Genomic DNA, 15,924 nt, shown 5'->3' with positions numbered 1-15,924 from the left:
TCTAACACATTGAGGGTTACTACTAAAGTCCTGTGTGTTAAGAACTGGGAATCCCATGAAGGCTCTAGATAGGGAGCAGGGATAATATTATGATCAAATAGAAATGTCTGCCAAGGACACAGGATACAATATGACAGTTACATGTTGCTATTGCCAGACTAGAAATACTAACATGTAAAGATGTTCAAAATATACTAAAAGAAACAAATTGCTAAATATATGAAAAGATGTTCAAACTCAAATTAGGAGAAATGCAATTAAAACTGTAACATAGTAACACTGCATTTCTATCAGATTATCCCCAAATCACAAGTTTAAATAATATATTCCACTGGTTAAAACTGTGGGGAGATAGATCTTCTCATACATTGTTGGTGAAATTATAAATTGCCTATGGATGGCAATCCAGCAATATTTATCACATCACAAATTCATATGCCTTTGACCCAGTATTTTCTCCTAGGAATTCATCCTGAAGATACACACATGTGCAAAACAATGTGGACCTATGAGGATTAATTAATTGCAGCATTGTTTGTTATAATACAACTTACACATCCACAAGTTTAGAACAGGCTAAATAAGTCATGTTACACTCAAATACCAGAATATAATGCAGCAGAAGTATATTCCATGCACTGAACAGGAAACATCTCCAAGAAGACACTCTTTTATTACGAAGTTTTTATGAAAATGTCAAACATGCCCACAGCCAGAGAATGATAAATTGACCCCTCATCTACCCTCATGCTGTGCCTTTCATATCGCTCTGATTCAACAATTTTACCTCTCCTTTAATCTATCCTTTCTTTCCTTTGCTTAAGTATTTTAAAGTAAATCCTCCACCCTATGCAGTTTTTCTCTAACATACTACCATGTACATCTCTGGAGATTAAGGATATTTGATGTATATAACTACCATGCCATTGCAGAACCTGACAAAATCAACAATGCCTTTGTATCTAAGATATACTCTGAAGTTAAAAACAATAAAACCAACAATAAAACCAGCAACAATAAAAACCAAGATGCAAATCAGTATGTACCATATGCTACCACTTACATAAAAAGGACAAATGTGAATATATATTTCCATTTCCTAATAAACACATAAAATAAATGGAAGAATATACAAAAAACTAGTACTACTGGTTATTTGAGGGAAGAGGAACTAGATGGCTGCAATTAAGGGTAAAACTGAGCCTGTCTACTGAGTACCCTTTGATATTGTTAAATTTTTGAGCTATGTGAATGTATTACCTACTCTAAAAACAGAAAGATGGGGCTGGGGTTGTGGCTCAGCAACAATTTACTTATACAAATAAGTAAATAGTATTTTACTGAATTCTGGGTATTAAAGAGATAGTATTTATAAGTTTCAAATATATTATTATTATATTATTATTAACCAATGTGAACACATAGTATTTGAACAACATTTCCCCGTGCTCAGCTAGGAAGAGCACTTGCCTAGCATGTGTGAGGCACTGGTTTCCATGCTCAGCACCACATAAAAATAAATGAATAAAATAAAGGTCCATCGACAACCAAAAAAAAATTTTTTTAAATAACAATGATACAACAAATTGTTTTTCCCTTATTATTCAATAAGAATTGAACAGAAACACATCAAATTGCTATATTTATGGACCTTAACCATTTAGTGGACATTATGCCATCTAGAAAGAAATATAAACCAGAACACCTAACAAGAATCCAATCTACCTAGAGTAATGCATTTTAGAAAAAAATACAAATAAGTAAATAGTATTTTACTGAATTCTGGGTATTAAAGAGATAGTATTTATAAGTTTCAAATATATTATTATTATATTATTATTAACCAATGTGAACACATAGTATTTGAACAACATTTCCCCGTTATCTGTACCCCTAACCTTTACATACCACCCCTCTGGTATCTACCCTTCTGGTCTGTTTTTGAATTCAACTTTTTTAGATTCCACATATAAATGAGATCATGCCATGTATGTCTTTCAGAATTTGACTTGTTTTATTCAGTATAACATGTTAAGGGAACAGATATTAAGTATTTACACTCCATACACACACGTGTGCAGAGTAAATATCTGAGGTGATGAATATGTTATTTAGCTTGATGGCAATAATAATTTCACAATGTATACATATATCAAAACATCAGGGCTGAGATTGTGGCTCAGTGGTGGAGTGCTTGCCTAGCATCTGTGACAATCCTCAGAACCACATACAAAACTAAGTAAAATAAAGCTGCAGCTAAAAAAATTCACTTTAAAAAAATCATGTTGTATACAACATACTATTTTTATTTGTCAATTATACTTCAATAAAGCTGGGGGGAAAAGACAAGTATTATATAAATGTAGTAAGAATTAATCTCCAAAAGCTACATATGGTATAACTTTTTAAAATTCAAATAGTATAGTTTTTCTTTGGCAGAATTTCTAAGTGAACTGTCATTAATTCTGTTCCAGAGACTATTCCTTACAATAGTTTCCTTTTCTCAAGTTCTTTGGCAAATTGATAGTGTTTAAATTCAAAGCAGCATGTTTATAAAAAACTATAGAGCAGAGTGGGGCACTTTGAGTTCTAATTATTACCATTCCTCATGATATTTATATCATGATGCTGCAGACAATGATGAACATTCAATAAATATCAGTGCTTATTTAAGGACTAAATACATATACTATACACTAACATTTTAAAATAAACAGAAACTTCTCAATTTCATCATAATGTATAGAATAGATCAGAAAAGAGTAGAGACCAAATGTTATTTTAAAAAAAGGTAACTCAAGGGTACAGATTTTTCATGAAAACTAGTCACTGCTTTCCTCAATGAGATCACACTGACACACTCCAACAGGCTTTACTGAAGAACAGCACTGGTTAGTAAAAAATACAATGGCTTTCAGGTGGCTGAAGTCCACCCATAAGAGTCCCTAAATCAATCATTTACTAACTAACCCATGGGAAGATATTTATTCCCTATAATCGTCCTTTGCAAAGTAGGAAGAATAGCAATTTAAATACATGTTTATTTATAAAGCACTTTCACACATATATATTTTAACCCCCACAAATTATTCACTTACCCAAAAATACTTACTGAATGTTTACCTACAGTTGTAAAATGAAAATGTACTCAATCTGTTTATCTGATATGCAAAATCTAAAGAAACAACTGTTTTGTTTTCCTTAAAATACAAATTAAAAATGGTAAAAAAAAATAAAATAAAATTGAAACAATTTCACTTACAATTTTATATTAAATATTGTATTACCATTTGTCCTTTCATATCTCCCACCTTTCTTTGTTATGGTTGACAGGCTAGTGACTATAATTTTCTAATAGTATAGGATTTGGTAGGGTGAATATTGTTTATTATAAATTGACTAGTAATGTTATTTGAACAAAACATACTTACTGGTTTTTTAATTTTTCTGCTGTGCGTATGAATTCTGCTTTCTTAGTTCGACTAACTTTCTGCTTCCAGTTTTGAAGTTGAAAAGGACGAATTCCACCTGAAGTACTAAAACAGCCATCATTCTGCATAAAGAATAACAAGAAGGTATTATCCGTAATACAAGTGGTAAGAAATAATGAGAAAATTTTTTCAGATGGTAAAACATCAATACTGGAGTTTATTGAGTGTCATTTTAAGGTCAATTTAATTTTTTCAAAAATACATTTTGTGTAAGAAGGAATTTCTATCTTAAAATGCTAAATTAATAATATATAATAATAATAATAAATAATCCAGAGATTATTTACAAAAAAGATCTAGGTCATTCACCAGTCATTTGTCACCTATAGATTGAACACTATCTATGATATGATAGGTGCAGCATAAGACATTATGGAAACAATAATGATCCATCCTAGTATGGTCCCTCCTTAAAACCTATGGTGAGGCAACAGATTTAAAAAGAAAATACAAAACAAACAATAAAAACAAATAAAAATGCACCAACTGTGGTAAGTGCTATTAAGGAACTAATGCTAACATGGAGAAAATGGGACCAGGCTTGCTTTTCAGTTTGAATAGACTCAGGGGTTCTATTTGAGGGGGTGACATTTAAGAAAGAATAGAGTTAGCCAAGCCAGAAGTAGCACAGAATGGTGTGCTAGGTCTACAGATTAGCTGCACAAACTAGAAAGAGCAAGAAAGACTGACTAGTTCAAGCAGAGAAAAGTAATGTGGCATGAGATTAGTAAAAGTGGGGGGCTTGGTAGGATGAGAATTAACAGGTAGGTACATGCCAGATACACACATGGTTTAGATCACTGAGTGTATTTTACGCAGGGTTTTGAGTAAGGAAATGCTGTGGTAAATTTAATTCTTTAAGAAAAATTTTCTAGCTGTTCTGGGGGAATTAACTGGTGGGAAGTGTGGGGGTGGGTGAGGCATGACTTGAAGCAGGAAGACCAGTGGAGTAGCTGGTACAGCAAAACAGGCATGGAATGAGTGTCCAGGACTGCTCAGGTGATAGAAATTACAGTAAGTAAGAAACTTGGATTTATTTTGAAGGTATAACCAAAAGGAATTGTTGAACAACGGGATGTGAGAGATGAAGAAAAAGGGAAATTCAGGCTCTATATTTCTAGGAGCAAGAACAAAGTAAAGAGTTTAGGAACTATTTAAAAAGTTGAGATATAATTCACATTCGATAAAATATTATCTGTTTAAGATGTACAATTTGGTGGTTTTTAGGATATTCACAAAGCTGTGCAACCATCATCACTATGTGGTTCTGAGATATTTTCATCATGCCAAAAAGAAGTCTTGTACCCATTGGCAGTCACTCCCCATCCCCACTTCTCCCAACTCCAGGCAACTATGAAACTATTTTCTAACTATGAATTTACCTATTCTGGCTAAGTGGACTCATACAACATGTAGCCTTTTCTGTCTGGCTCCTTTCACTTAGCACAATGTTTTCAAGATTCATCCAGCTGTACCATGAATCTGTATTCCATTCCTTTTTGTGGCTGAATAGTGATGCTTTATATGGATCCACCACATTTTATTTACCTACTCATTGGACATCAGCTGATGGACAACTAGGTTGTTTCTACTATTTGACCCAGACAAATAATGTCACCATGAACATCGCATGTGAATTTTAGCTTGCCTGTTTTTATGATACTGGGGATTGATCTCAGGGTCTCACATATGCTAGGTAAGCACTCTACCACTGAGTTACATAACCAGCCCTAATGTTTTCAATTCTCTTGGGCAAATATCTAGCAGAATTTCTGGGTCATAAGGTAGCTTTATTTTTTACTTTCCCACTTAAAAAAATTGGGTTGCCCTTTTGTTGAGTTGGAAGCATTCTTTATATATTCAGAAGATAAGTATCTTATTAAATATATAATTGGCAGTTAGTTTCCCTGGTTCTCTGAGTTGTCTATTCATGTCCTTAGTAATGCCTCTGATGCACAAAAGTTGTTAGTTTTTTGAGAAACTGCCAAACTGTTTTCCACAATGGCTCCACCTTTTACATTTCCACTAACACTGCATAAGGGTTCCAATTTCTCTATACCCTCACCAACTCTTGCTATTATCTGTTTTATTCTAGCCATTTTAATGCCTGTGAAAGGGCACTTCACAGTGATTAATCTTTGACTAGTTTCTCATGACTAATGATGCTGCACACCTTTTCATGAGCTTATACATCACTACTCTTGAGGAATGTCTACCTACTTAAATCTTTTCTCATTCTTGTTTTGGAAGAAAATAACTTTTACTAACTCATAAGCAATAATATCAAGATTGGTTTGAGTCACTCAAACATTTGTCCAGCCCCCAATTCTATACCATCTCAATGAACTTCTATACGTTTGGAACTTCCTCTTCCATTGCCATTCTGAATATATTTTCACTACCAGTTACATTTTTATGCTGAAGTAATTTGGTCATCAGAGCTGATCTTCTATTTCTTCAATTTGAATTTCTTAATTAGATTAGCCTATTACAAGTCTGCACTGTCTCAGTAGCTCACTGAAATCATTACAATGGCTTCACATTACTCTGGTTCTAGGCATACTCCCAAAACTATTTTATCTCATAAAAGCAAGGGCCACCAAATTGCTGCTGCTGTGCTGGCTCAGGTCCCTGAGACTCCTGGTAAGTGAGGTCAGGCTTAAGGGCTCAGCATTACTTCTTCCACTATAGTTTTAATAATGGTATGACCCTGTGTGTGCTGGACAGCAGTGTACACAGCCTCACTAGTTGCAGTACCCATATGACATCAGACTTTGCTGGGAGGTGCAGATGTGGGTATATCAACTGCAAATGGTTCAGTTGCTGCTGGTGGCTAAGTTTCTGGTGCTGCCCAGGGAGTAGCTCTCATCTGACATGCCCCCTGGCTGAAGGGCCACATGGGAAGTATGACTTTGGCTTCCATGCAGCATTATAAATGCACAGTGACTTGGAGTCTAGAAAAACAAAGAATATGGTGGCTTCTGCCTTTTCTCATTTTAAAAATTGGGCTACATATCATTTTATTGTTGAATTCTAAGAGTTATTTATATATATTCATTTTTATGGGAAGGTATTGTTTTAGACTGAACTCCTTCACTAAGTCCCCAAAGACCAGACCAAACCAAAATGGAGTCACTCATGCTAAGTGCTACATAATCAAACTGAAACTCTAAGGAAGCCAGTAGATCCCCAAACAGACCAACTTTTCCTAACAGGACATTCACCACAACCAATCAGAAAGGCTTTATCAGTCTTTCCTCCCCCACCCCCCATGTACACATTTATTTGTTACTGAAAATTAAAATAGCACATCAAAATTTCCTTTTATTCCAACTCAAATTTTTGAAAACCAGAAAATCGAATTATCTACTCTAATTATTACAGTCTAATCAAACTATCCAATATTCTCTTTACATCTCTTCCAGTTCCTGAGTTTTATTTCATGGATTTCAGGCTTATAAAATCCACAGGAAGACTTGAGACCTATGGGTACTTCTTTGGGTCAAACAGAAAAGTAAAACTAAAGTATATTAAAATAATTTATGTACATTTTAACTGCACAGATTCCTTATAAATTACTGACACTAAGACATGAAGAGATCCCCAACACCAGAAAAAAAAAATAGATGCAAAAGAATAAAGACATCACAGAACTCATACATAGCCTATTCAAAATCACTGGTACTCAGTCTAAGTGTAGAAAAGCATGCCTAAATTATCATCATGAGGAACAGGATATAATTTATGCCTATATTGACTCTGTGTCATAATCATACCCTATTCCAGCATTCTCAGAAGGATCCCATCCATGATATACATAATAACTGCAGGTACATTTGAATGGTACACTTTGTGATTCACTCTGAACTCCCATAAGATTGTTGTCTCTTTGTTGTTCTCTTTCAGGTTGGGAAAATCTTACACTGAGGAGATATCTCCATTTTGCCACATGTTCAGATAACAATGTCCAAACTCCTTGCCACCTGTAGGGAAAGCCACTTCTGACCTCCTGTAAGATTCTCTCACTTCTGTCCTGTGGTTGTGATGGACCTTCTGGGCAGAGGGGAAAGGCATTTAGAATGCAGGGTAGTATTTCTATTTTTCTGCATTTGCTGAGAGTTGCTTTGTGGCATAACATATGGTCTATTCTAGAGAAGGATTCATGTGTTGGTGTATGATTCCCTTAAGCAGTATGAAATGTCCTTCTTTATCTGGGGAAGGGTATTTAGCACAAGGATTCAGTGTCAAGTTATGAAGTTGCTTATTAGCATTTCTGAGCTGAATGGATGAGATTCTACTGAATCTTTGGGGAATTTTTCTTCATTTTCAGACATTGGAAAAAACTCCTGGGTCAAGACTGGGTTAATTTTTTGCAATGGGTCCACTGGTAGGTGAGCTGAACCCTCAAAAAGTTGCTCCGATGTTGTCAAAGTTAGTCACTGATTGCAGGAGGTGGAAGACCAAGCCCTCAGCTTACTCCACTTCTCATTTTCTCTCTTGTTTAATATGCACCCTTCTTCATTTCCTCTTTAGTTTTAGCTAACTGTAGAAATCACTAATTTTTCCAGGCATGGTGGTAACACTCCTGTTCCCAGAGTAGCTAGCAATGAGCAGTGAAATGCATGGCAAGGTTACAAGTGTTCTTTAAATTACTTTAGGGTCTTCTTTAAACTACTTTCAAAATAGATGAGAAAGCAAAGGGTGGTAGTTAATTTGTAGCAAATAAACAGAAGCAAAGAAGTTAATGGGAAAATACATCAAAAGAAAAAGGATTAATGCAACTAACTGTTGACAGGGTCCACTGAGGTTGATATGAAGGTAGTAATTATGGCCAGAAGTGTCTCCATTTGTTTGGGAAGGAAGATTCCCAGGAGTGCAGGCACACAAAGGTGACTTCTTGTAACAGTGGTCCACTTTATGCTTTAAATATAGCCCTCACTGCTCTGCCACTGCAACTTATTTTTAAAATGGACAAGTTTCTTTCTCTTCCTCTCTCCCCGCTCCTCTCTTGATTTAACAGTCTTGAGGGAGTCTTGAGGGAGTGAAATAAATAAATCCTCTTTAACTCTCACGAGAAAAGTAAACTGAAGCAACCTGATGTTAACCAATATAGTTTTCTCTTATTTTCTAGTTCCTACCTTAAAAGAAAAACAACAATGGAACACTGTTCTGTGGGAGTTATTTTATTTTATAGAATGAGATACTGCTCCAATTCATGAGTTGCAAATAAGTCAATTCAATTTTTAAACTAGTTGTGCAATTTTGTTTTTTAACATATATTTTAGACATAAAACCTTTATAAACTTGCATGTATTTTCTCACAGTCTCTGATCTGTCTTTTCACTTTCTCCCCCCGCCCCCTTTTTTGGTACTAGAACTAAATTAAGGGCCATGTGCACGCTAAGCACATGCTCTATCATTGAGTTATACCCCAAGTCTCTTAATTTTCCTGATAATGTCTTTGAGGCACCAATTTTTAAATTTTGATAGAGTACAATTTATCTCACTTGAGCTTGGTTGTTTATATGTCAGGTTTTTGTATAGAAGAAACCACTGCCTATTCAAGGGTCATGAAGACTCATGCCTATGTTTTCTCCTAAGAGTTTTATATCCCACATGTTGGTCTCTATTTTCATGTATGGTGTGAAGTAGGAGCTCAACTTATGTATGCAGATATCCAATTGTCCCAATATCATTTGTTGAAAAGACTATACTTTTCTTACTGAATTGTCTTGTTGAAAATCACTTTTCATGCCTACAACGTAGGTTTATTTCTTGACTCTCATTGATCTATATATCTGTGCCAGTATACACTGGTTACTGTACCTTTGAAATAAGTTTAGAAATTACAAAGTGTGTGCCCTCCAACTGCGTTCTTTGTTCTAAGCTGTTTTTATTATTTTGGGTACCTTGCATTTTCCGTATGAAATTTAGGATCAGTTTGTAAATTTTTGTCCAAAAAAAGGGCAGTTGAATTGGATTCTCAGTTTGGAGAATATACCATTCTTAACAGAAATAAGTCTTTAAATTCACAAACATGAAATATCCCTTTGCATAGGTCTTCTTGAATTTATTTAAAAAATGTTTAAAGTTTAAGTTTTGCACACCTTTTACTAAATTAATTTGTGTATTTTACTCTGTGATATTACTGCATTTTTCAGTTATTCCCTTGCTTCCTGTCTCACCATGTGACTGTTCTCTCCCTCTCACATATGCTGTCATGATGCCATCCACCACATTGTGACACAGGGTGGGGGGCCCTCATGAGAGGCTGAACATATGGAGTCCATTTATCTTGAACTTTCAGCCTCCAAAATAGTGAATTAAATAAAAATCTTTTATCCAATAAGTACCCACAGGGCTGGAGTTATGGCTCAGTGGTAGAGCACTTGCCTAGTAGGTGTGAGGCACTGGGTTCCATTCTCAGCACCACATATAAGTAAATGAATAAATAAAGATCTGTCAACATCTAAAAAAAATATTTAAAAAAATAAGTACCCAGCCTCAGGCATTTTGTTACAGAAACAGAAAACAGACTAATACAATGCCCCTGGTTTCTGATGTGCTAATCTTATTGAGAATTCATTCTTGTATGTAACGAATTGCTTCTTGGAGCTTTCAAGATTTTTCTTTGGTCTATACTGTTTGACAGCTTCATTATGACATGTCCAGGTATGGACTCTTTGAGTTTATCCTACTTGTAGTTGATGAATTCCAACAATGTGTAGGTTAACGTTTTTCACCAAATCTGGGGAGTTTACTGACATCACTCAAACATCCATTTCTTTGTGTACATTTTGCTTCTGTTTCTGAAATTCTCATTATTTGTTAATTCCGCAATCCCACAGCGCTGGGGACTCGAACCCAGGCCTCCAGCATGCGAGTCCGGCACTCTACGTGATGGGCTATATTGCCAGCACTGAAATTCTCATTATTAATATTAGTATGCTTACTGGTGTCCCACATCTCTGAGTCTTTATTTTTCTTCATTTTTTTTTCTGTTCTTCAGTCTGGATAATCTGAATGACCTACCTTCAAGTTTGCTGATTCTTTTATCTGCCAGCTAAACCTGGTATTAAGCCTCTCTAGTCAAGTTTTCATTCGAGTTCTTGTACTTTTAACCCCAAGATTTCTTTTCTTTTCTTTTCTTTTTTTTTTTTTTTGTGGTGTTGGGGATTTGAACCCAGGCCCTTGTGCTTCCGAGGCAAGCACTCTACCAACTGAGCTATATCCCTAGCCCCTAACCCCAAGATTTCTATATGATTCTTTTTCTGTAATCTTTATCTCTTTATAGATATTTTCTTTTTGGTGACAATTCATTCTCATATTTTCTTTTAGTTCCCTTTAGTTCTTTGAATATATTTAAAATAAATGATCTAAGTCAGGTGCAACAGCATACACCTGTAGTCCCAGCTACTCTGGATGCTAAGGTGGAAGAATCAATACAGTCATGAGTTTGAGATGAGCCTAGGCAACATCAAAATGCCATCTAAATAAATAAATGAGTAAAAAGGTAAAATGACTAAATATGAAAAAAAACAAACAACTGATATGAAGTCTTTGTCTAGTATATCATTTAGTCCTCCACTTTTCTGCTTTTTTCCCGTGTGTGTGAACCATACTTTCTTAAGAGTTTCTTTGCATGTCTCATATTTTTATTGTTGTTAAAAACTGTACATTTAAAATAATAAAATGTGGCAACTCTGAAAATAAGATTCTTAGGATTTATTTTGTTGCTGTTTGTTTACTCATTATTCTGAACTGTATATATTCTTTGTTGGGTGCAGCACTGAAATCTCTGGTTGGTTAGTGAGTTGTCAGTTAATAATTGGTCATAAATTTCCTGAGATGCTTTTAACCAATAAGTCTTAGCCTTTGCTATCTTTGGGTGAGGGGGTCTGCATACATTCTGGGGCACACCTTCAACTCAGGCAGGAAGTTTACAACTCTACCTCAGACTTTTCTTTCTGTCTGCACAGAGCTTTAAGGTTAGTCAAAGATGAGGACACAGGACTTTCTCAGGTCTATCCTGATGTTTCTTTGCTGCTACAACAAATTTATCACAAATTCTTCTAACACAAACTTACTGACTTAAACATTACAAATTTATTCTCTTCCAGTTGTAGAAGTCAAGTCTAAAATCATGATGTGAAACTAGAGGACATTATGCTAAGTGACATAAACTAGACAAATAAAAATGCCTCATGATCTTACTTACATTTAGAATCTAAAAAAGAGTTGATCTCATAGAAGTAAAGAGCAGAATAGTTGTTACCAGAGATTGGAGGGAACAGGGAAGAAGGGCATGAGGAGTAGTTGGTCATAGGGTACAAAGTCAAGATGGAAATGAGAAGTAAGTTTTGAGACCTATTGCACAATAAAAATGTATACTTCAAAATAACTATTAAGAATGCATTTTCAGGGCTGGTGTTGTAGCTCAGTGGTAGAGTGCTTGCCTAGCACGTGTGAGGCACTGGGTTTGATCCTCAGCACCACATAAAAAATAAGTAAAATAAAGTTGTCCATCTATAACTAAAATAAATGAATAAATAAAACATGAAAAAGAATGCATTTTCAAATGTATCACCACAAAAAATGAAAAGTGAGGTGATATGTCAATGAGCCTGATTTAATCATTCCAGATTATATACATATACCAAAACATCACAATGTATATCGTAAGTGTACAACATCATGATTTATTCACTAAAAATAATCTTAATAAAAGATAAATAAAATCAAGGTATGGGTAGGGCTATATTTCTTCTGGAGGCTTCAGGGGAGGACCTATTTCCTTACCTTATTCTTAGCTTCTAGGGTCCACCTTTACTCCTTGGTTCATGGCCCCTTCCTCAGGTCACTCTATTCCCCTTGCTTCTGTTATCACATATACTACTGACTGACTCCCTTGCCTCCTTTGTGATCATAATGGGTCCCATCATAAGGTCCATGAAAATGTCCCCATTTTAAGATATTAATTAAATCGGCAGAGATGCTTATGATGTATGCCCTGGGGAAATATTCAGTCTACTACACCTGAGCACGTATACAGCCCAATCCATGTGCATGACCTTTGAGAGAAAATCCATTTTGAATGACCATTTAAAGTTAGAGAAGGAATGTAGTTATTATTGAAGGGTTACTTGAGGCAGTCAAGGGGCTTAAAATTCAGATCATTAGAGAAAAGTTCACTAGAAATAAAACAGAAGACACAGCCCTATTTTGGTACAAAACCAGCAGCATCAGTTAGAGACAATTAAAAAAACTCATAATTCAAAACTAAAATGATCAGGTGAACAGTTTACAGGAATAAGAGGGCAATGGCACTTGAGAGGAAAATAAAAAGATCTGTGGTCTTTAGTCTTGAAAGGCAGTGTGGCTGAATCATATACAAACATCAAAAAGCATAGAGAGGGTACATTAAATTTATGACATTCCACACCCTAAGGAGATTATAAAATAAAATACAATATAAAATAGTTCTAGAACTTTAAAGGTAATTATTCCAGACTAATTTATGGGAATTGTTATGGACTGAATTGTTTCCTCCCCAAATTCAAAGCTCCAAAGTGACTGCAATTAGAGATAGGGCCTTTCCAGAGATAATTAGTTGAATGAGGTGATAAGGGTGAGCCCTAATCCAATAGGACTGGTATCCCTTTAAGAGGAAAGACACCAGATCTATCTCTATCTTTCTCTCTCTATCTCTTTCCTCCTTTCTTCCCTTCCTCTGCAGGCACACACAGGAAAGGTCCCATGAGGACACTGCAGGAAAATAGTTGTCTACAGGTGAGGACAAGAGGTCTCACCAGAAACCAACCCTAACACACCTTGTTCTTGGACTTTTAGCTTCTAGAATTGTGAGAAAGTTATTTCTATTGTTTTAGTCACTCAACCTGTGATATGCTGTTAAGGAAACCCTAGGTTTCAGATATCTTTTTGATACTTCTAATATCATGAGATTATCAGAAAAATCATCTCTTCTCAAGAAATATTAGTTGGTTTCAGTGTTAAGGAGCAGGAATACTCATTCATGATAAATATTCAGGTTTGGAATTAGACTGTAGAATTTTTATTTAGAAATATGTGTGTGTATGACATATTGGGGGAGTTCAAAAATACATCACACATTAAATTCCTCAAAATATCACAACAGTCCAGCAGTAATTCTAACTTTTTTTAGAACCAAACACCTGAGGATTTCTACTTCATTTCTGCTATGATTCTCAGTTATGAGGCTCTGTCTTCCCTAATAAAGTGGGGGAAAGGTATATAAAGCAAGTTTTTTCAACTTCAGTACTACTAACGTTTGGACCACATAACTGTTGTGGGGGGTGGTCTTCTGGCCTCTACCTATTTCATGTTAGCAGCAACTCAAAACCTCTTCCCTTTTGTCATAAGTAAGTCTCCAGAAATTGCTAAATGCCTTCTGAGAACTAATATAATGTTTGAAATAACTGGTGATTCTGATGTAGTCCTGGGGCAAACACCACTTCTGAGAATCTCTATAGCAGATTCAAGTGGCCTTGTCAATAGCAATATTAGGTAATTTTTAAAAAACTAAATCAGGAGGTAAAACAGGCTATGAGAATTTAGAGAACGAATCACATTGCACTAGAGTAAGTTGAATAGTTTTCATGGAGAAAGCCAGTAATATAGACAAACTACCAGGATCATACATTTTTAGTCCATACTTAAAAACATTTGATCTATTTTGTATTTTTATATTTTTTTTCCTGATGCACTTGATCCAGAGTTAGAACAGAATCACAAAGAACAGGGGAGAAAATTTGTCTGAGGTGGAATTTCCTGAACTGCAAAGCTGAAAAGGCACTGTAATTTCTTTGAGGGTTAAAACTATTGAGCCTGTCCTTAGTTCACAACAGCTTTTTTCAGGTTTGGACTGCTCCACAAATATTTAGTAAGTGCCTACTATATCCTCGGTACTACAAAGCGAGCATATTCTAGGTGCTGGGAATACAATAGTGAACAAAGCTTCCAAAAATTTCTGCCTTCATGGAGCTTACATTCTCAAGGAGGCAGGGAAAGAATGAAAAAAATACGTACTATATCATATGGTAATAAGTGCTATGGAGAAAAACAAAACCAGAAAAGGAGGCTGGGTGTGGTGGGTATAAGGGGGATCTAGTTTAGAGGGTAAGGAAGTCTCGTTAAGCTGATGGCATCTGACAAAAGGTATGCTGGTCTTCGTTGTGGAGAAAATGGTCCTTAAGCCCATCGTGGGAAACACCTCTGCCTCAGATCCTCCCATATTTTATCCCTCTTTTGTGTTCCCAGAACCGGTACAATAAGAGCTGGCAATGATTACTGGGTGCCAAGTCTCCCTCCAACCAAGCTTTATGTCAGCGGCTCCCCAGACATTATGCCCACAGCTCGGTGAGGGGCGGATTATTTATCAGTACCCATTTTTAGAGAAGAAATTGAGTGGCCCAGGCATTTTCCTATGATACGGCTAGAAAGCGGCAAAGCCCGGGGCTTCCACCCTGGTCTCCCTCGACTTCAAAACTACGTGGAGGTGGCTTATCAAAGCTGTTAGACAGACGCATTTACCAACAAAGAGCAACGCCGCCGGGTGTACCAGGCCTCGAGCAAGGGAAGTGAACTCGGCACCTCCCGGGCGGCGCTGCAGAGGACACCTGTTCTGCTGGGGCCAGAGACCCGGTCCGCCCCCAGGGCCTACAGCTCCCCGAGCCCCACGCCCGCCACCAGAACCGCTCCCAGCCGTCCTCGATTTACCTGTTGCGGCGCGGGCGCCGCTCCCACGCTGGTCCCTGTGGCCGCGCCCGCCCCCGCCACCGCCCCAGCTACCGCTGTGGCCGCCGCAGCCGCCACGACCGTAGTCAGGGCGGCCATGTTTCCTCCCGGGAGCGGCTTGGGCCTGGGGGTTCTGGTCTCTGCAGACTTTTCCTACAGCAGCCGCGGGGATGGGCAGAATCAGTGCAGGGCCAAGACGCCCGGCAGGGTCCGGTGCAGGGCGGGACGAGATGCGGGGCGGGGCCCGGTGCAGGGCGGGGCCGACACCGGGGCGGGGCCGCGGTGCAGGGCGGGGTCGTGGAGGGCGGGGCCTGGGTAAAGGAAGGGACTGTGGAGGAGCCGGGAAGGGGGGCTATGAAGGGTGGGGCCCGAATGCAGGGGGGGCGGGGCTGGAGGCATGGCCTCAGATGGAAAGGGCGGGGTGAAGGGCGGGAACGGTGGGGAGGTGGGGCCGGGTGTAGTATACGCTGGGGGAGAGGATCATTCTGTCCACTGGCGGTTTGTGCAGTCGATTTAGTTGCTGGTATGCTAGCGTGGGCACAACCCCATACCTGCCAAGAAAGTTTATTGTATTACATAGTATTCCTTAAATTGAATTGGTGCCATGCCCAATATATATCTTTTTCACAGGATGTAGCTGCATTCTAGTTTTCTACTA

At 37.3% G+C, this 15,924-nt stretch overlaps 1 protein-coding gene across 2 annotated transcripts in view; it reads right to left on the bottom strand.

Annotated features, from left to right (window-relative positions):
• Ccdc112 (coiled-coil domain containing 112) overlaps positions 1–15,500 on the bottom strand; it is a 29,912-nt gene extending 14,412 nt beyond the window's left edge. For both annotated transcript variants that reach the window (XM_047557008.1, XM_047557007.1), the window contains exons 1-2: positions 15,249–15,500; positions 3,432–3,553 (exon numbers count right to left, since the gene is read on the bottom strand). In XM_047557008.1, the coding sequence (XP_047412964.1) occupies positions 3,432–3,553; positions 15,249–15,365 (239 nt within the window). In that variant the 5' untranslated portion in view covers positions 15,366–15,500. The remainder of the gene's footprint in view (positions 1–3,431; positions 3,554–15,248) is intronic.
• Positions 15,501–15,924: the final 424 nt, after the last annotated feature.

Source organism: Sciurus carolinensis, chromosome 6 (assembly GCF_902686445.1).
Source record: "Sciurus carolinensis chromosome 6, mSciCar1.2, whole genome shotgun sequence".
Lineage (NCBI taxonomy): Eukaryota > Metazoa > Chordata > Mammalia > Rodentia > Sciuridae > Sciurus > Sciurus carolinensis.
The sequence above is the reverse complement of the archived record's forward strand: the minus strand, read 5'-3'. Positions and strand labels throughout refer to the sequence as shown.